Source organism: Amphibalanus amphitrite, unplaced genomic scaffold (genome assembly GCF_019059575.1).
Source record: "Amphibalanus amphitrite isolate SeventyFive unplaced genomic scaffold, NRLGWU_Aamphi_draft 000232F_arrow, whole genome shotgun sequence".
Taxonomy (NCBI): Eukaryota; Metazoa; Arthropoda; class Thecostraca; order Balanomorpha; family Balanidae; genus Amphibalanus; species Amphibalanus amphitrite.
In genome coordinates, this window is record NW_024881727.1 from 554,834 (window position 1) to 576,878 (window position 22,045).

General features: G+C 57.0%; 1 protein-coding gene across 1 annotated transcript in view; it reads right to left on the reverse strand.

Moving 5' to 3' along the window:
- LOC122385802 (serine/threonine-protein kinase PLK1-like) overlaps window positions 1-20,124 on the reverse strand; it is an 88,638-nt gene extending 68,514 nt beyond the window's left edge. The window contains exon 1 of the mRNA XM_043374336.1: window positions 19,549-20,124. Coding sequence (XP_043230271.1) covers window positions 19,549-19,929 — 381 coding nt within the window. The 5' untranslated portion in view covers window positions 19,930-20,124. The remainder of the gene's footprint in view (window positions 1-19,548) is intronic.
- Window positions 20,125-22,045: the final 1,921 nt, after the last annotated feature.

The following is a 22,045-nucleotide window of genomic DNA, read 5'->3' on the forward strand; positions in this document are numbered from 1 at the left end:
AAATAAGCGAGAGTGGGGCAGTCGCAATGCCACTGGGAGCCAGCAGCGACAGCGGCAGCGGCTAGGCGGGGGCGGGGGCGGCGGGGGCGAGGGTGGGGGAACGGTCAACGGCCCGTCGCGTGACACCTCAGCTCAGACCACCTCGCGACGAGCGGGGACGACCACCGCAGCGCCGAGGAATCTCCACATGCCGCTGTGAGCTCCCCACATTCCGAGACTGAGCCTGACGCGCGGTGCGGAGAGACGGTCGCCGGGCACGGCGCGGGCAGAGGAGGTATGAGTGATGAGATAGGATGAGGCTTCAGTATCACAGGAGACAGGAGTGCTGGCAGAATTTCAAAGCTTGTAAGAGCGCTCACAATAAGGTGAGTGTAACTACTAAAAATTGATAAATATGAATGTTGCACACTTAAACACTTCTAACAGAGCAGACGGAGTGTTACTCAATACGCGGCAGCTCGTGTCACCAAAGCTCGTGTCACCAGATCCTCGATCACCCCTCTCGGGTCACCGCAGCCCCGTGGGCGACCCGCTGTGAGTGAGGGGCGTGATCCCGACCAACGGCACGTGTCACCTCCTGGCACAGTTCTCGCGGCCTCTGCAACACCCAACCAACGCCGCAGGCGTTGCGTCAGAGCCAGGGGCCACGCGCGCGGCGGCGAGACACCCGCTCTGCGAGGGGCGGTGTCGGAGCGACACCGCACGTGCGTCACTAGCGTCTGTGGGTGGCGGTGGTGACAAAGACTGTAAACGGTGCAATCTTGTGGCTGTCCAAGTGTCTTGTCAACCTCTTTAGTTACTGATGAGGCAATCAGAGGTAACGGTACTATACTTATTGTCATTGAGTGTTGGTCGATTGGGCTTTAGTAAGTGATGTTGATCAGCTGATTTATGATTACATAAACAAACCGATCCAATTCAGCTATTAGATGATTTGCCTTTATTCGGGGTCATGCGGCGGCGGCAGCCCAATCCACATCATCACCAGGTCAGGGTCGGGTCAGTGTCGGTCGCAGCGGGGCCGCAGGTGGGACTGGGGCGGCGGCTCTGGGTTCGGCGGCGGTACGATAACCACCCAGCGCTCACCCGGCACCGGCCGGCGCGGCGGAGCGCTCTCAGCCGGCCTGCGGTCGATTACGCGCCCACCGGGCCCACGGCGAGTGACCCGGTGACCCGGGTGGTCGCCGCCGACCCCGACCACCACCCCAGGTATGTGGGCCGGCCGGCGTCCGCGCACACTGCGGTAAACGGTCGGACGGCTGACCGGCCACGCAGGCAAAGGTGGCTGCGTGCAGCAGCTCTGAGCCCATGCCCAACGCATACTGCAATCAGACCCAATGATTGCAGTAAAGGTCCCACCGCGATGTGGGATTTAAATCTGGAAGCCGCTGTGGCGTTTACAGACTCCCACTGTGTTCCACCCCACCAGATTTTTACGTCATGACAGAACCCCACCTCCCACTGCGCCGCACCATCCCCTGCCAACGCCACCCCTCGCGCGCTGCCACCTCCACCCCTCACCACCAGCAGCGGCGGCAGCGCAGAACGCGGAAGCACCACGGGCCAGGTCAGGGGTCATCGGAGAAGACCCGGCTCGTATTTCGACGAGGGTAGTTCACGGAGCGGCGGCCCGACAACGCGACACAGAGCGACGGGGTGGGCTGTGCGACGGCGGATAGGCAGACACGTGTCAGCGGGATTGATAGCTACGGGAGCTCCCCAAAGTCTCCGGGAGCGGACGGAGCCGAATCTCACAGCTTGCCACGTGTCAGTGAGTCCCTCGCGTCCAATCCCAACTACCCACACCGCTCGAGGGATGGGGTGAGTGACTTCTGACAGTGTCCAGTCCCCAGCGCGCAGTGTCCGACATTCGGTCGATGCCGGCCGCCGACCGGCCCGCCCTGGCCCAGGCGGCGGTGGCTGTGGGCCATATGGCGGCCGTTCCGCCGCCGCCCGTGCAGGTTAATGGCACTATTGGTCTCCGTGCGGCCGGCGCCAACCACCAGAGGTCCTTGTCCTACCTGCGGTCACGGAGGGCACCGCAACCGACGTTCACTTGGACGTGGAGCGGGCGCGAGAAATAGCAGCGAGACCAGCCGACGCGGCCGGTGTCGAGCTCAATAGGATAGGCACGCGGGCGGCTGGCCGGAGGAGCCGGCGGGCGGGCAGCGCCGAAGTTGGGATGAGCGGATAATGCCGCGCACGGCGCACCGAAGATGGAACGGCGTCCGAGTGCGAGCCGAGACCGACGAGGTGCGAACGAAAAGAGGCGGAGAGGAGAGCGGCATCCGAGATGAATGGCGCGCGCGCCGACGCCGCCGGTCTCATGAAAGGCGTCATCTCTAAAAAGAAGAAGATGGGTGAGGCCACTCAGGAGCTGAAAGCTTTAGCACCGCGGAAAGACACTGAATAGGATCGTGCTACAGTCAGATAACACTCAAACGTGAGAGGGCAAAAATCCTAGCTGTCGAAGAATCGAACAGAGTGCAGAGCTGAGAGGACAGGACCGGGAGAGTGAACGTGAAGAGGGACCCAGCGCGGGACACGCTATCGGTCCATCACAGCCCCGGGCATTGTGAACAGGAGCGTGCGTTCGTATCGGCGCCATCTCATACATACATTATGAGCCGGCTCCGGTAAACAAGCTCGGGCGACGACGGGCGCGTCCGCCGATACCAGGTGGCGGAGACGGGCCGGGCGCCGACGGCCGACGACCGATGGGCCCGACTCATTACCGTAATGGGATGCAGATACGTCATTACGATGCCGTTAATTGTTACTTTGCACTGGGCCGCGAACAGGCGCCGTGCCGACCGGGAGGTGAGGAGGCGCGGCGCCGCGGAGGGCGTCGTTCTCACTGGGATGTGGCTTGGCCGAACGGGCGTGTCGGTCTCAGTCGGTGGATGTTATGGGAGTCGTTCGTGCATTAGGGATTCGGGATGGCGGTACAGCGCAGATATGGCGAGCTGGGGAGGGAGGGGCAGACAGGTGTCGTTCAAAGGGGCGTCCTATTGCCGCGCATTCCCAAAACGGCCTCCGTCTCCGTCACCGCTACCGCCCTCTTCTGCATTGAACGTTCGTCAGTTTATGTCCGACACCTGACGAATACAAGGCACCAACTGGCTGCGGCTAACCCCGTCATATATCGCTTCAGCAACCTGACGTGCAGCTCCATACAGCAGAATACCCGTGAACCCGCGGTGACTCCGACGGTGGTTGCGTGCATGCTGAACAAGGCCGTCGACAGCGGACTCCGGCCGGGTTCGACGCACTGAGCACGGCACCATTAGGGGTGGCATGGTGGGAGGATTTCCGCGGTCAAACGGTCCAACCAGTACCGAAGGGTCAGTGCGGAAACCGGCAGCCGGCGACACTCACACTCAAACTATGATTAACCCTCGCCGGCCGAGGGGGGGGGGGGGCGGGTGCCGCCCCCCCATAGGTTTTTTTCGCGATAGCTCCGAACACGCTGGCGATAGAGAGCTGAAACTTGGCATACCTGACCTTTGATCCAAGCCGGATCTTTTGACACCAACCGCATTTTTGGGTCAGGTCAGGTCACTGACCTATGACGTCATAAGTGAACCTCTGCACGGTCTTCAGATGTCGCAACTTCGCAACGCCCTCACTGCCAGAGGAGGTGTCACAGGGAAATGAAACTTGCAGGATCTAGTATCCATTATGAGTCCCACAACTTGTATATCTCGGATTTTTCCTAAAGGTCATATGAGGTCAGGTCATTTTCGTGACCTCACCATTATAAGTCAATGGGGAAAAATTCAAACTGCTATTCTGGCGCCGGGAACGATCTCCAACTATCTCAAGCACACAGAATCGTGATTTGATGCACTCCTTGCAAGGTTAGATGCGTCACTTTTGCAATGTTGACCTTGCGTGACGTCATTTATGACGTCATCAAGGTCAAATTAGTTTTTCGTCAATAACTCTTGATCAAATTGAGCTAGCGAGTCGGGAAAGGCACCAATGGACTCAGAAAGGCCTGCCGAATCGAATGATATGCGACATGACCTCTTTCGACCAACTTCGTGACCTGGGGGTGCTGACCTGACCTTGACCTGAGGTCAACACCTCAAGTTGACCTGACCCGGACAAAAAGTATATCATTCGACGCGCCTGAGCGAGGCGAACACGATGCTGCCAAAATCGGCGCTCTGCGGCCGTTTTTTGCGAAGTTATTCACCAAAAACTGAACCGTACCCTGAGGCACTTGACCTGACCTCAGAGGTCACCGGATGACCTAGGACCTTAAAATCGGGTACCAATCTCTGCGTCTCGTAACGGCGCACACGCTCGTTTTTTCCGCGACGCGCTAGCTCCACCAGGGGCGAAACGGCGAGGGGGGGGTCGTACCCGCCCCCCCCCCCCCCCTCGGCCGGCGCGTATGTAGAAAACCAATAGGTCCGGCGAGGGTTAACGGAAGAGCTAACTGTATGAATTAGTCACGATGGCATTTTGATTGCTGAAAAATAGCAACTTCGAGGCGGTTGCGGATGGGTTGAGGCCGGTTCCATCAACAAAAATTAAATAGGAAGACGGAGCAACAAACGTGATTCACTCGGCCAGAAAATTGCATTTCTGGTTTTGAGCTCTGCGACGGCACAAAAAACGGGTCTCACAAATGAAAAGTATCTTCCATAGAGCCGGTCTCACGGCTGACTTCCCGGGGCGGAGCGGGCTGACCCAGTCAGCACGAAGCTTCTGAGCGCTCCGCCGCGCCCGTCCGCAAAAACCGCGCACGGGCGAGCCGTGTCGCGCGGCGCCGGTTCGTTTTTCTCTGCCGCGCCGTAACGGTGCGCCGCCTTCGAACCGCGCCGCATTCGACTCAGCCGCGCCGTTTGCGGCTCTTTTTACTGCGCGCACCGCGGCACATCTCCGGCCAACGAGTGCAGTGCATCATACTGTGTCTCCGGGTCAGGCGGCCGGGGACCCACTGACGGCAGGAGACTTAGAAGCGAAAGGAGGTCCGACAGTCTGCACCATGACGCCGTGAAACGTAGGTTAGAGCGCCACATAACCCACACTAGCAGCCACGAAAAGCGCACGATGTGCAAACAAGACAGCCCAGAAAGGAATAGGAGAATATCAAAGATGACAAGGCATTGGCGAGTGGGACTTTCGTCACGACCAGAAAGCGATGGAGCGAAACGCATTAGCGACAACTGGAAATATGGGACAGTCACCACTCACCAGTCACCCCGGGACACAGGGGACCGTCCCCACAGATGCACCAAACCACCTGTGCGCCGTAAACCGGCGACAGCTCGTGGCGGTGCGGCGCTGGAGCTGCACGTGCTGTCTGCAGCAGCGACATGAGTGGCGCAGCTGAGCCGTGCAGCGCCGCAGCTGGCGTGACTTAGAGGGAGTGCCAAGAGAAGCGCGACTACCAGCCGAGGCCGGCGGCATGCCGAACGGTTGGAATGAGCGTGGTAGAGTTCTAGGAAACAGCAGGTGACAGATGCGGATTCTGAGCTCAGTGATGTGAAGAAGGCAATCCGACAGGCGGCAACAGCTGTAGTTGTTGATCAATCAGATTGCCATTGCGGGAATAACAAAGGGAGATGTTGCAGGCGTTGAAAGTGATGGTGATAACATGAACAGGTCAAGTGGGTTGAAAGTGAGATTGGTTACGGGTGCGGCAAATAAAAAGTATCAGGTGTTGAATGGAAGAGAGCGGGCGAAAATAGTCGGTAAGAAAAACTAATCATGTGATTGTGAAAAAGGCAGACAGACGGACAGGAAGTGTATGAAAGAGAAGCAGACTTACAAACATAAGCATTCTGAGCCCACAAGAACAGCGCTGTCCAGCGTTGAAATCAACCATAAGAGAACGAGACAGAAAGGAATGAAAGACGTCCGAACTATAACGAAATCCAGACTAACGAAATCCAGAGATCCAACCACATCTAAGGCAGCGGCAAAGATACCCACCAATAAAATGAAGAAAGTACGGCGAGCGGCAAAGGACCGACCGACCGCCTCCGCTTTCACAGTCAAACAGAAACACAAAGAGCGGCAACTGAAGGCGGGACGGCGGGCACCCCGGGATCCGGGAGCGGGTTCGGGCAGGTCCTATGACGCAAACAACCACTGGGAGAGAGTCCACAAAACGCGGCCGCCCGCAGATCGGACACGATGGAAAGGGGGAGCCGCGCGACGACAACACGATACCCCGGCGGCACAAAAACATGTCACCAAAAACCCCGCCGCGGACCATGTGGTGACGAGAGAGAACGCAATCATTGCTGTGGGGTTAGATATCGCCTATCCGCCGCGATGACGAAGGGACGTGAATAATCGGCGCATGATTGAGGATTTAGTAAGGACTGAGGAACGAGGGAGATGAAAGCAAAAACGGCTCGAAGTTGGGGCTGAACGAGACACTGTATTGGCGTCGCATGCAGCATCGCAGCGTGCCAGAAACGCGTCGCAGTCCAGCGGAGCAGGACGAAGCAAAACGGCGGAACTTTTTCTCAAACGTGCGTTGCGCACAGCGCGCCAGCCGCGACCAGAAAAACGTCACGATTGTCAAAAATTGGGCCGTCCTGCGCATGCAGGGCAAGGACGACGCTCGCTGTTCCGCAGTAAAAACTGACGGAAACCGACACGGCGTGGCATATTAGCCTGATCTCAGCAGCTTGCAAGGCCACGGAACTGCGTGCTTGTGACTAGGCACACACAGTGGGAGACACAAAGTGACACGAATCACACGCCCGTCGCGGTCGGCCTCGCCCCTCCCTCCTTCCTCTTCAAATCTCCGCCTCATTACAAACAGCCCCACCGCCGTCACAGAACAAAGCGTCGAAGAGTGATCGTCGGGCCAGGAGGGAGGGTGGGCACCAAAGGGACCGTGGTTCGCCGGGTTGGCGGCTATTACCCACTCCACAGGCGGCAGTCTCTCGTCGAATGTCCCGTCCTACTCCAGACCGTCAGCCGCGGACAAACACCTCAGGGTGGCGTCAGGGTGGCGCTAGGAGAGCGTCAGGGGTGTATCAGAAGGCGGCAGGAGGTCTCGGGAGGTCTTAGGACGGTTACCATCATCAAAGAAGGAGCCAGGGACGTATCAAAACTGCGAGCTCCACAAAACAGGCCTCTCGTCTGAAGCTCCACGCGTCGGCCGCTAACAAAGCAGCCAATCGTAGCTACTTTGCATCACAAAACGCGTCAGCAGAGCAGGGACAGCAGTGCACCGAGCTGAGGAACTATTGGAGGGTGTGCACACGACGTGACCCTCGCTAATGCTCGAGATTAGCGACCGCAAAATCTCGCCTCGCTCAGACGTCGTGCGGACGCTCAAAATCGAGTTTCTTCATTTCCGCACAACGCAATCACGGCCATCTTCACACCGTCAGCACCTGCTTGCGAGGTCCTCGACGGGCCAAGGCCTCTGTCAGTCACCCAATTAGTCATGGTAAAACGCACGAACAAACTGCGTGAGCCAGTGGGCGGAGCGCAAAATACCGCAGCGCGACCCGCACGCACGAGCAAACAAACAAACACGCTGGCCTGTGCGCGTGCCGCTTTCGGCGGAACTTTTGCCACAGGGACAGTCATTACCGCCCAGTCTATTGCAGGCATGGAGTGGCTCAAGGTCCCAGGTTTCGTGCGATCACCGCCTCTCGCCGGAACAACAAAAACGGCGGCGATCAGCTGGCGTGTGACTGCCGCCGCCGCGCCGCCCACGTCACCGGCGCGCCAGCAATCAGCTGATTGCCTGCGAAGGGCGCGCGGGCGGTGGGGGGCCGTCACGGCGCCACGGCGCCGCCCGGCCACTCGAGCTCGCACGCACAGGGGGCCGCAAATCATCGCCGTGCAATTCGTTAGCACCGGCCAGAGGCGCCGGCCGACACGGCAGCTGCCGCGGCGCGCGGAGGCGGCGGTAACTCGCCAGCTCGCTCGGTGTTCGTTAGGGGGGCCTCGTACGGAGGAGATTTAGCGCTCGACCAGCACGGAGTCGATTCCACCGATAGCTGGCGGCCGACAAAGCGCTCTGAGTTACGGCCATAGCGGGGAGCCGACCCCGCGCGGTGTGGCGGCACAGGGAGCCACGGCGGCGGGCGGGGGAGGAGAGGGGGAGGCAGGTGTGGCGGGGGCGAATGGTGCGAAAAGCCCCGCCACGAACCACAGAAAAGGTGAATGACTGGTTCAGTGGCGACTGGCGATCGAGAGTCCCCGAGAGGGACCACGGGTCGTCGGCCCTGCCTTTCATACTCAATAGCGAAGAGATGCGGTCCAGGCGCCAGCCATTCAGCACCACACACCCTGCCACCTGAACAATCACAACCCCGGCCCACCCCCTCCCACTCAGAGCCATCAGCCAACCAACCTGACCTGACGGCTGTCCAACCACCGACGAAACAGCTGCGGTGCGGGCGGGGGCGGGGGCGGCGAGGGTCGCCTTCCGGACACCAGCTCAGCAACTTACCTGAAACAATGAGACAGGTCGTCAGAGGAGAACATTCCACAGAGGACAGTGCCGGGGGAGGACATTAAAGAAAGGCCGACACCGAACACACAAACAGACACACACACACGTCTCCGGTCGTCATTTTAGACACACTGTGTCACGCAAAGGGAGGGGAAAGGTGGAGGTGGACGATCACAATGGGAAACGGACAGCGAGGGCCAGAGGAAACACCCACGCAGTTCAAGGTTATATCGTGATCAGCTGCAGTGATCTCTACCACCGGAAAGCAAACGCTATTGTTCTTTACATCATCGGTAAAACACTGCACACGAATCCATGGACAAGCGGCTAACCAAGTATACCAGGCCAGTTTTCCGACTGATTGTACACTTCATTCATTCGTCCACAATTCGTGACGCTCAGCTGTCGTTTGGGCGGCCGTAATGGTCGTAACGGTGGCGTGTAATGTGACGCATCCGCTACGGCGGGACCATTCAGAACGACTGCATCCTGAGTGTAGGGTTCACTGCACACCGGTCACAGAATCACGCAGTGTGTGGGAGCGGCACATCCACTGGCAACGTGAGGACACAGGACAGGGCTAGGTTACAGGTGGTGCGTATGAGTACCTACTGAGTAGTATTGTGTTACAGAAGAATGATAAGTTTTAAGGAAAGTCGAGGTGGTACATTTGGAATAGCTGGTACAGGCAAGGCATCATTATTCAATGTCAAACAAAAGGAAATTCAAGAGCTTGGTCGAAAAATGTAGGCACATTGTTGGATACCAGGCTACGTCAGAGGAAGTTATTCCGCCCAGTATCATCACACCACAGCAGGATTCTGGCTCACGGTCTCGTCGATGTCTGCCTTAGGTAATTGAGTGCGACTTCCGGCGCAAGCATTCCTCATCTCAGTCTAGCCGAAGACGATTGTTGTCTAACCGCAAACGAGGCGCTGCTCTATAGGCGCCGACATCACTACCCGCAATCCCTGCTGAAGGGGCGCCCCTCTGTACAGACACCAGCAGCCGAACAATGGCAGACTAGCAGTCAAGCGAGAGTAATACCCGTCCCACGCAGACAATCTCTCCCGTCCCGACCCCCTTCATCACACGCGGGAGGCTCTGAGGCATTTCCGCCGGGGCGCCGGGCGGCCGGTCGGCTTTGTGAACCCGTTCAGAGGGGCAGCGGTGACGGCGGTCGAATCTCTCCATAAACACGTCCAGCGGGCCGCCGAGGACGGCCATAAAGCCGGCTAAATAGCGCCCATTCCAGGCCGCCCGACGGTGGCGCAGGTCTACAATTAACCGGCCATCCGAGCGGAGGTCCCCCGCTGGGTCCGCCACGCGGCCGGCGCGCCGCCGCCGCCGCTGTCTCCCCTGCCACGCAGCCCCCCACATCGTCCCACACGGGCGCTCCCCCATCCCAGCGGCGGCCGATACTGCTCAGCCTGTGGCCAGAAAGACCACCAAACAGCTGAAAGGATGCGGTTTTTGCCCTGTTTCTTTTCACACGGGGTCGCGAGGGTTACCGTCAAGTTTTGCCACAAATTGTAGAGGCGGTCTTGGGTGCCCTGTTTTACCATTCAGCCGGACCCTTGTGCCAGGTAGGATCACTTATGTTCCCCTCGGACAATCATCACACAAAAACACACCAGCAGCAGACGCACCGCCCCTCTCCCCACCTCACCGGTCCCCTCCAACGCCCCCTCATGACAGGTGTGACCGGGAAACTGACACATCACCAGCCAATCGCCTGTCACCGCGGGACGCGGGAGTGCCGGTCACTACGCAAATCGTCGGACAAATAGCCACCTGTTTACCACCTGACGTCACATCAATTGTCACAGCGGGCGTCGATGGCGCAATCTGCGAGAAAACGTCCAGCGGCGCCGCCGTGCGCTCACGCACAATTCACGCACAAAGGTCGACCGTGCGCGGCAGCGCGCCGAGAGCAAATCGAAATCGGGTCGGGCGCGGTACAGACTTTCAAATCTCTCGTGCGTCGGCGTCGTGAACAAACGACGCTCACTGGCGGTGGGCAAGTCATCACCATCCGTCGACGACAGGAGAGGAGCGATGGGATGCAGCCACAACTGCCCGGTCGGGAGCGAGCCGGGCAGGGGAGGGACGGGTTTGAAACGCTCCACTCGAGTGGGGCCCAAGGTTTCCGGAGGTGAGAGCGCCTGGTGGGGCAATCCTGCGGCCAGTCGACAGAAAAACACCTCTCAGCCGTCACCTTCGCCGTCTCTCTGTGGTCAAACGAGTTCGTTGGTGCCTCCGTGTCGCCTCAAAACAGACGACGCCCGTTTGGTCGGACTGGCGACATTGCGCCGCCAAGGTGATCCAACCACAACTGATTGCAGCTCAGTGACTGCGGACACCCACTGACGTTGCTGACGGAGTCGTCAACCGCTGATCGGCCGCAGGATTGTCAGCAGCGCGCTGATCCGCCCAAACCTTGGTGTGGGCAGCTGCAGCGCCGCGTCTGCAGCGACGTCGGACGGTTAGAGCGACCTTGCGCCGCACCGGGCCCGTCCGTCTTCTGTCAGAGGACCAAAGACCGTCCCGTCCTCATGGGGTCAGCTGGGAGCCGGTCAGCTGTTGAGCGGGTGGCCTTCATCCCTGTTATAAGGATGAGAGGAGGATCGTGGCCCCTCTCTGTCCCCGATCCCTTCACCAGCGTGGAAGGCAGTTGGTATCAGCTGATCCCCACCCCGCCACCTCAGGTGAGCCGGTCCGGGCGGCACAATCAATGAAGTGGACCTGTGCTGGTCGCCGGCCTCGGCCGGCCCCCCGCCGCCGCCGCTGCCGCCCAAACACATTCCAGTAAAAACAGGCCGCGCGCCGCCCTGAGCCGGCGGCCCCGGCGACGGCCCGCCCGCGGGCGCCTGGACATAATAGCAGGACTGGTCTGGGTACTGATGATCACTGCTGCCGCCAGCGCCGCCGCCGCCACTGCCAGCGGCCGGGGGCCGGTGGGGAGGTGTTTGCTCCGCGCACCAACCCGCTCGCGAGGTAATATTCCTCGAACCTGGCCGCTGAGAGTGTGCTGAGGACACGTTTAGACAGGACGAGCTCTCGCAGGTTGTTTCAAGATTGAAGGACTGGGTCGGCGTTTGCCATGTTGCACAAGTGCAGACATCAAAGTGGCATGACCAGGTAAATACTTGGAAATTTGGAAGGGCGGGTCGGGCTGAGCAGAGGCCCGCCGCGCGCCAGATGCGGGTCAGCCGCAGTTCGGTCCGTGGTCAGACGCGGGTCAGGTGGAGGTCACGGGTGTAGCGCTGACCTTTGACCCCGACCACCTGGCGGCGGGCCGGTCAGGGGAGTCAAAAGGCAGCCGGCACTGCGAGCCGCACCGGTCAGGCACTCAGTCAGGCATGAGGCGTCGGCAAATAGCGTGGTAGAACCGGACTCGGAGCCGGCCGCTGCACACAAACAACATCAAGAGCACGCGCCGCAGCCGGCGCTAAAGCGTGCCACCGGCCTGCTCTGAGCTGTGAAGGCCAGGCGGATGGCCTTTCTCTTGGACCTCTGATCGGGCGATGGGCGCGGAGCTGAAGATTGCCATCACCGAGGTGGGAGCCCGCCCCTGGGATCCTGCCCCGGGGCTGGGCAGGCCGACAGGTGCGAAACGCACACACCTCAGACCATCAGTCACAGAAGGGGAGGCAGCTGCATCCCTCCCCCACCTCCCCATCCCCCTCCCCCGACCACCACTCGCACGCCACCCGCCGTCGTCCCGGCGTCGGCCACTCAACTGGGCCAATTTACGACAAGTGGTGAGGGGCACCCGCAAAAGGAGCAAACACTTGGCGGAGAGGGGAGGGAGAGAGGACGCGAGCAGCTGATCGAGATCGTGGAACAGTCAGATAACGAAAAAACGCTCCATCGCGATCGCCGTCGTCAATGCCACTGCAATCACCAATGCAGCCGCGCCACGCCGCCACTGCCACCGCCACCGCCGCGCCCCCGCCGCCGCCGCCGCGCCGCCCATGGCTGGCCCGATCAGCTGTTGGGGCGTGACGTCAGCGACGCCAGACTTCCTGACTGCGTCTGTGGCCGCTCGACGCTCGTCGTCTCCCAGCCGCGGCGCATACTTGGATAATGGGCGCATCGGTCCGAAGCGGTCGAGGTGGTGAGAGCACCGCCCGGCTCGGCCTGGTCTGGTCCGGTCCCGTACGGCCGAATTCTCGTCCCGGATGGCCCTGTTCAGTCCCGTTTTGTTTCGACCTGGGGAGGGTCCGCTGCTATGCGCTGACGTGTAATGATGGGACGGCACCGAGACAGCCACGTCTTTGCGTCCCCTCAGTATTCCGTAACGGTTAGAATGCGACTGGTCAGAGCGGCTTATGTTACGCCGTCGCGGTACTATGTTTCATCAACCCTTCCTCTCATCCCGGTAAGACTTTCTCGAGTCGCGGTGTCAGCGGTCAAGCGACAGAATGACCGATCGTCTCTGCCTGATCCTCGGCCACCCAGCCGGATCCCTGGCCAGTTCGACCGTCCCCATACCAGGCCACCTGCCCGGCCTGGTCCGCCCGGCCGGCGAGGGCCGCGGCAGTCAGCCGGTCGCCAATATGGCGGCGCCCATGGCCAGCGGTCAGCTGTTGCGTTGACGTCACCGTGAAAGATTGCAGCGAATCCCCAAGTCGCCGCGCCGGCTGAGGCATGCGTCGATAGTGTAGGCATCAAGATAGGGATAGAAATTGGAGCGGCAACGTCAATCTTTCTCGGTTAGCTTATGGGGTTTAGCCGTTTCAGAAACGCAATTCTCATCTTTCTGTAGCATTTTACATTTTGACCATCATGTTTGCATAAACGCTGCATAACGAATGTTATCTTCCCACATATGAAAATAATCAACGCACCGAGAGAATGAATGAAAAATAAACACCATCATTAGTTATCAGCTTTGCAAACATAAGTTCTTGTGTCGCGCTGTGCATTATTCGAGCAAAGTTGAGCATCTCAAATCTCTGACGTCACTTTCGACGTCTTTGCGGCGTCTGGTCGGCGTGGATTCTGCGTTGGACGCGTGTCGCTCCAATTCACCCCGAGGCCGATACGGGTCCGCCCGAGTCCACAAACAGAATCATAAATCAGGACCGGCCGACTGGTGTGTGCGGCCGCGATTCGAGCCGGGTTTACGGCAGGCCATGGACGGCAAGGCGGCGCACGAATGGCACCCGCCGATGAAGTCAGTGGCAGGGGGAAGGGGAGAAGGGGAGAGAAGGGAGAGAGGAGAGAGGATTGTGGTTGAGCAGGTGTGTGGACGTGTTATCACACACCGAACGAGCACAATGAGACGGATAGCACTCGCAAAAACAGAGACAGACTATCGCAGGTGTGGTCGCTTCTTCGGCAGAAATAGACTGCGGCGGCTCAGCGTGAGAATGCGACACAAAACAGAGTAAAAAAGCCAAACATCAGGATGTCTTAGAAGACAAAACATCTGATAAAAAGGAAGGCGCATGTGCTAAAGATTTTCGCTTGAAGCTGACAACAGAGTTTGGGGTTCTAATGGTCTGTTTGTTGCTAAGTCAACATGTGTTTACAAGTGACATCCAAGCTGATTAGGTAGGCAAGAACTGTGACGATTATGGTCACTTTCGGTTATATTCGTCCAATCTATTCCAATCCGCTCAGAGCCAAACAAAACAGCGTAGCGCCAGGAAGTCTCCAATCTGACGAATAGCTCAATCGGGCCTCTCAAAGTGGCGATCACCCAGCCAGAAACGCATCACTCATCATCTGACCACCATGGGATCTAACGGACGGGGCCGGACATCTATCCTTGGAAGGTCAATGCCCGACGCCGCAGTAGCGCCCATGACACAAGCGTCGGTAATTACTGATTATATCGGCACTCATGGCCCGACTAGGCACTGACGCACACTCCTGCATTATGGCACTCCGATATCCTGGCACTCCGCCACTAGGAACTCTCGTGAAACAAGGTCATCAGGTGCGTCAGCCGATGCTGTCCACCCACTCAGCGCGGTCGCTGTTTGGTGTTTCGAGCACCTATCGATTGAGGTGATAGGCCCGAAATGTAACCGACATCGCCCAGCACCTGATAGCCGCTGGGATGACAGCGCTGGCTGAATGACGCTCAGAGGCTCAACAGCTCAGTTTAGCAGGACGTATCAGCAGCTCTACTATAACCGGAGCTCAGCAGCTCTACTTACTTATAGACCGGATAGCAGAAACTCGACTCAGCGAGACAGCAAGTCAGGTCACCAGGACATGTGAGCATACCATCTGAGCTTTCAGCTCAGCAGTCAGCGCAGGACAGATCAAATGCTCGCCCCAGTCAGCGGGAAAGAAAGGCGGCATTCCCACGAGCGCCGGCAGGCTTTCACACGGACAGATTTATCCATTACCGCTGTCCAATCACATCCGGGGACAGACCAAAGGCCGGCCACAACAATGTTTCCACCGATGACCGGCCCACGCGATGACAAGTGACCAGCCCACGCCTTGGCTACGTCCTTGATCAGTCGGCCCTCCATTCGCTCGGCCTTCCCTCAGAGAGTGTCTGGATGTTGGAAGAACACCGTCGGTTTCCCGGACACCACATGGGCGCGGTGCCCGGGTCCTGGCGGGCTGTGGAGCGTCCGGTGACGTCCGTTAGACGACGAGTGGCCGGCGGGTGGAACCGGTACCGGGCCTGGCACGCCCCGCACGCCACCGACGGAGCGGCACGGTGCCACGCCACCCCCACGCAAGGCTGGAGGCCGGTCATGGGGTGGCCCGGTGGGTTAGAAACCGTCCGGACCGGACTGTCCTGGCGAGTCCGGTCTCAGAAAGGTATACCCCGCTGACCACGTGTACCGCAGGTCATTGAAGCCGATCAGTTCATCAGAAGCCATAACAGTCATCCGAATAGCCCCGCTTTTCAAACGCCCACGGCCATTACCCCCGCTTATGAAAGCAAATAGGCAAGCCGAGTGCCCTGTCACCCCCGCTACCCTCGCAATCGTGATATTCATCTCACAGTAATCCTCAGTCACCCCAGTCGTCTCTCCCGGCACGCCGGAAACTACGCCAGGCTCGCAGCAGAGAGGCAGAGTCCACCCAGCAGTCCGCAGAAGTCGTTATTTGGCCGGTGAACGGCTGTTCATCAACCGTCCGTGACGCGTTTATGAAGGTGGTTATGAGAGCGGCCCCTGGACCTGGACCTGGACTGGCCGGTTCGTCATGAGTGGTCCGTTCGTGAAACGGCACCGCTGTAGGGCGTTCTAAGAGTCGGAAGTACGAGTGTGGTACGAAACCGAAGAGGGGTGAGATACCGGAGCGTAAGGCAAGCCAAAATGTGAGGTCGGTATTCGGTAAGTATGCATGTAAGTGGTTGAAATGAATGTGAAGCGTGAAGCGGTGGCTCAACTCAGACCAAATCACGTCACATATCGACGGTGAAGGGGTGAAGGTCAGTGAAATGGAACCTGCCGGTGATGGTAGCCGCATTGACGACCGTGACGGCGGCTGTTTATCGGAGAGGAGGGAGCGGCGGACCGCACGTCAGACAGCGACATCCGAAGACTGATAACAGCTGAGAGCCTGCCGCCGACCGGGCGCGCTTGATAAACCTGCCAACGGCTCTCGACCGACAGCAAAACTCCATATCCTCGGACGGACAGATGCACTGGTTTCACCTCAGCTGTGGGATGTTTCCATCCGTGTGTCTGAACTTATCCGCCAGGTGCATCGGTGTGAGTGACGGTACTCCATGACGTCATTGTGAAGTCGGATTGCATGACGTCACCCCTGCCGTCCATTCCCCTCACGAGGTCAGGCCGGACTGACCGGGTCAGTGGTGACGTCACTAGCGGAGCTTCCGGGGCGGGTCGCCCACGATTCCCCGAAAGGGTGGCGCGTGCGGTTCGCGACTCAGAATCCTGAGTCAGGCACGCTGCTCGTGCTGAACCCTCCTTATTTGCCTGAGCCGGCCGGCCGGAGATCTCTGGGAGGATCTCGGCGAAGCAGCGCGGCCGGCCGCGTGGCTGGGGCGAGCCCATGGTTCAGTTATCACAGTTCCGTGAGGCCAGTGCCACCACCGCACCGCCGCCGCTGCCGCCGACGGTACAGGCAGGCGGCAGCCCGTCAGGCCAAACCCGTTTCTAGGCAAAAAGCGCACCTGGCCAGCCAGGATTAGTGCACAGTCCAGCTATCGCGCGGGTCCGATAGGCAGAGACAGAGCAGGAGGCCTGGCAGTAGCGGGCACGACTCGACGTGTCAGTGCATGAACCCCACCAGGTCGACGGGAGCTGAGCAGACTCCCCGTGTGGCCGACCGATGCTCACCCCCGCTCCCGAGAACAAAAGCCCCTGATGGAGGAGTGGCTATTCACCGAGCCGGCTCAGTTCGTTTTCTTCTCACCAGAAAAGGCTATCGCGCCCGAATCCATTGTTGGACACCGTTACGAGGTAACGACACGAGAGGTAACGACACGAGTAACGACCATCGCTCAGAGGAGGTCGAGTTCCGAACGCGCGTGGGAGATGGCCGTAAAGTCGACTGTCGTATTTCTGTTCATCACAGTGTAATTTACTCTTGTGACGACATAAACTACAATTTAACGCGCATAATGAGCCGACCGGTAACGGCTCGGGTCAACGGCCCGCTGGCAGGCTTTTTCGTGGGCAAAAGACGTCCGCCAGGACGGCAGGCGGTAATTTAGATCGGAGATATACTCCACACACCGGGCTAGGACCGTCTGCGCTATGATAATTGCCGCGCCTGTCTCGACTGTAATTTCAGTTCTTTTTCAGTTAGGCACAAGTTTTCAGCGTTTTTGCGCGTGGGCTCAGATAATTCCATGGACAAGAAGTGGTCAAATGCCCGGCTCATGCCACAAAGAGGCGCGGACAAATCTATTAGGATCGGCAGCGCGCACGAGTTGAGCGGGCATGTCTCACCGGGCGGGCACAAAGAGATGGTGCATCGCCCCGGGCCGCGGTCCAGGGTCACTGGGAGGTTACCGGTGGGCCGGCATTGCCCAGAATTGGCCGGTATGGGTGCTGGGCGCACCGCCGCGGGCGTCACCAGCAGGGAGCAATCAGCTGGCGCAGTCAGCTGACGGCCGCGCGCGCCTCCGAGCCTCTGCCGCTCGTCGCAGGGAAAGTAAAGGTCATTGCGAACTAATGGCGCAGTTTAGGCTGACAGCTTCATCACAAAGGGTCACAAAGCATCACCAATCACCATACAGGCAGACTACAACCTGGCCCGACAGACTAAGAGCGTTCCACGTTTTTGCCAGCACTTTCGCTCGCTACCAAATATGTTTCCGTACCAAAACAGGCTGGCTAAAAAGTGACAACAGGCCTGTCAGCTGAAATATTGCTTCTGAGACCTCGCCACGTCAGTGGGCCCGGCTCAGTTCATCACGCACCAGTGACAGCCACCTGCAACTGATCCGGGGCGGGCGGCCCTCGCCGATGATCGCGTCTCGCCTCGCTCGGCTCGGCCCGGCTCGGTTCGGCTGGCCCGGGCCGGCCGCCGGCGTCCCTCGACTGTGGCCGTGGGCAGAGCCGGTTCCCGGCCGCGCTGCCGTGCCCACTGCACGCCACACGCTGTGCACCGTCCCCGTGCACAGCGGCTGCACAGTGCACAGCGGCAGCCAGCGTCCCTGCATGGGCCCGGTGGCCGAGTGTCGCGCCACCGAGACGCTCTCTAATAAAACGCAATCGGGCCGATCGTCGCCTTGCAGGTCTAATGGAGGAGCGTCTTGTCCTGCAGGGTAGCCAGCTTCCCGGTAGTGCTTCGGTGACTGCAGGTGGTCGCTTCCTGATGCTATCGGACGAACAGGACATAGCGAAATAAGACGAGGAGGAGAGGGCGATGGAGGAGAGAGAGGAGAGGGGAAGAGGGAGCTGTTCACTAATGGAATAAGCCGGTCGAGGCAGGATTAAAACGGCTTAGCTACTAGGACCAGTGGAGAGAGATACTGACAACAACTGTTGTACGCAGTTTACAGCTGCATAAATTTAATTTATCAAGCCACTCTCAGTAAGCAGAAGACCCGGTAGGTATTCGCTTCCTGTCCCTGGGGCACACCGGGAGTTGCAGTTGAGAATCACTCGAGGCTATACCGGAGTGCAGTAAATGCAGCTGAAATGTGTTTCCAGCAACTACTCACGGTCAAGCCGTGCGCATCCCATAGTTAGGCAGTCAAGCGTGGGTCGGCTATCTGTGTGAGGATTCCAGAGTAACTGTGTAAGCCTTCCCCGGGCGGTACACCCCTACACCCAAGGCCCCATATTACACGCAGAGATACGACGGATAGCATTGTCATGCATGAGGCGTTTTATCAAGATAAACGACCGGTTCCAAGCACACGCCGCTAAGTATGAGGACAATGGTAGCTTTTGCACAAGTGGATCAGGAAAGCATGGTAAACGAGCTCCGTTAATGCACACTAAAGCAAGAGTATGTGAAGAAATTTGTGAGAACTGGGAAAGGTACGACTAAGGAAAGAGAATGAGAGCGGGCAAGACATCGAAATATGAAATTAGCACGCTCACAGCAAAATGAAAGGCCTGGATGTATCATGTGCTCCCAGATCAAGATCCACCCTCCATATCCGTGGGCTCAGATCCCGGTTCAACCTATAGGTTCAACCGGATCCATTATCTCACACCCATGTCATGCACATCGTACAATGCACATTGCGCACGTTGGTACCCAATCTTACGATGATTGATTGACAAAAATTATATTAATGATAAAACTACGTCTAATAGACAGGCGGCTGGAAATCTTCCTATTCGTGAAAAGGAAGACGGTCGACGGTCGACAGTGTTGGATATCTTTCCTTTGCATTGATACTAGACTTATTTTAGATTTAGGACATTATCACTAGTAAGTAATAACCACACATTCTGAGCAAACAACTTGTCATATCTTGATATCTTAAATTGAAAACCCTGGCAACAATTTTATAAAGACATACAAACTACAAAGCACACAAAAACGAATAATCAACTAAACAAAGTGCAAACCGAGCAGATCAACAACAAACATGGCGCCAACTTCCGCGAGCCGCCTGAAAAAGCAAAACTGTAATGGCAGGCGAACGAATCAGAATAGGAGGATAAGTTATGACTCAATTTACATACCTTTCCGAGGAATTTCCCTTTCAGGTAGGTGGTGCGAGTTGATGGATCAACGATGTACTCGGGCAGTTCGATGTTCTCAGCGTGGACGGTCTCGTTTCGCATTGACTGCAACTTCACCATTCCGCTTGTGGAAGCCGACTTCAGCGGAGCGTGCTGCAGATTTACTTGTTCCCGCAAGTAGTTCTGGTTCGGAGAGTCATGGATGTAGTTGGGAGAATCACGAAGGCCCGAATTCGGCGAGTCGCGCAGACCGTCAACACCAGAGTCCAGCGAATTGTTCTTCACCATTGTAGATTCAGTCTTACTAACAACAGAAGTAACAGCGTACTCGCGAGGCAAATAGGACGCTGTTATACGCACAGTTTTGGCAGAAGCGCTCATGATATCGCATGGATAACGTCAACCAGGAGAACCGCTGCACAGCCCGCCCCGAGCGCCCCACTCCGCGGACTAACGGGCTGGCGGCGAGTCGCGAGCCGCGAGCCGACGGGCGGCCACCGGCCGCTGCCGCTGCCACACACCCCACACACCAGCGCGAGCGCCCTCTCTTGACGCGATTGCGAAGCTCAGCTGTCTGGCACGTGGATTGTTTTCCTCTTGGTTTTCCTCAGCTGTGCGAGCTAGAACGGCCAGATTTACCAACTTCAGACCCGGTCCCAGATTGGAAAAGTATGGGAAAACGTCCCTATCCGTAAATGATTGTTGATATAGGTATGCTATGTACTCAGCTACCTAATAACGTGTTATGGACCTAGTGATAAAATAAAAGGCTGCAGCAAATGCATCAGTGCCTAATCCTACGACCTACGCCTTTGCCTTACAGTCTTCATGAAACAGCCGTCGGAATGTCACGCGTATCATATTAGGGTACCCAAACACCGAGGGTACGTCGACTTTTGCGGAAACTTGTGCATGATTCAGGTTTGCTGAGCACGTCTAAAAAAGGCATTGCTGCCGTCGTATCACGATAAATGACTTCGGGATAGGTACGTTGGGTCGATCAGTAAAAATAAAAAGTGGTAGGTTATGGTATAGTGGTAGGTTATGGTAAAAATATGGTAGGTTGTCAATTATGGCATCCCAAATAGGTATTGACGAGGGAAATACAATAAATAAATGCCACTAACAATAACTTCCCTATAACTTACTTAAGGATTTCCTGTACAATCATTTAACCAAACAAAATCAAATGCATGAAATATTCAGACAATCTAATATTAGCATAAGCCGTAAAACAGAGGTGTTAGCCTTGGATTAGCGAGACTTTGTTACACGTGCGTATTATACCTAAGTTCATTCTAAGCATTTCAACACGTCTGCAAGCTTTAGCTAAATAAGCCATTAGCGTTAGTGAGCGCTGCTGTCCGATGGTCGTTAGAATGCATCGAGGCAATAAACGTCTTTATATCCATTGTCTTATGTGGCGGCAGGGACTCAGATTGAAGTATGCCTCGGCCCACCAGCTATAAATTGCTCACCAAGTGCGTCAAAGCTTCTAACCACACCAACCGTATGTGGTCACGGTACAAGATAAGCAACAAGTCTTACCGGTCATATATGCCGGCAAAACTCACAAAAATCTGCTCATGGTTCTCGTTACAGACTTTTAAGCCATCGGATTATCCCCGAATAATCGTTTAGTCTTATATCCACCTATCTACCATGGTGACAACTGTTGCGCCACGAGTGCAGAGCTCAGAAGCCAAGTGACACTTTCTCCGGCTGCCGACATAGTTGGCAGAGTTGCGAGCCATCGTTCACTGCCGACGAGCGCCTTGCGACGAGCCGAATGTCAGACTAGCGAATCGCGTGCCATGCCCGGAACACTGCTGTTCCGTGTTTCGCCGAGGGGGACTGGGGGCCGGGGGGGGGGTGAGAGGTAGCACCGGTGTCCTTATTTGGTGTTCTGTGGGGCTCACTCTACCACTCCCCACTACCAGTGATAGCGTGCCTTGGGCTATAGTTCGTGTAAGCCCAACGAATAAGTTACAGCCCTGATAGACGGTCACTGTTATACGATTCATGGATACGGATAGACGGTTCACTATTATACGGTTCATGAATACGGATAGACGGTTCACTAAGAACCACAGTAAGTAGAGGGTACGATGCATTGCTTGCATTTCGTTAAGCTTACCTTCATTTCACACCTATCTGTAAATTAACCTTACATGTGCATAATTATTTACTTGTTGGACTGGATGATGATGTAAATAATAAACCAAATTATTACAAATGCATTCAAATAGGTATATTCAAAAAGACACACAAAAAGTGTGTGTATTTTTGAATATACCTATTTGAATGCATTTGTACTAATTTGGTTTATTATTTACATCATCATCCAACCTGTCATGGATACTCAAAATTACTTGTTGGACCTTTTTGGTCTATTTTGGTCTATTGAGACCGACTCAGTTCGGTGGATGATAGGAATAGGGAAGTAGACGTTATTGTTGGGCTGATTCGACCACCTGGGGAGTGGCGAGTCACAAAA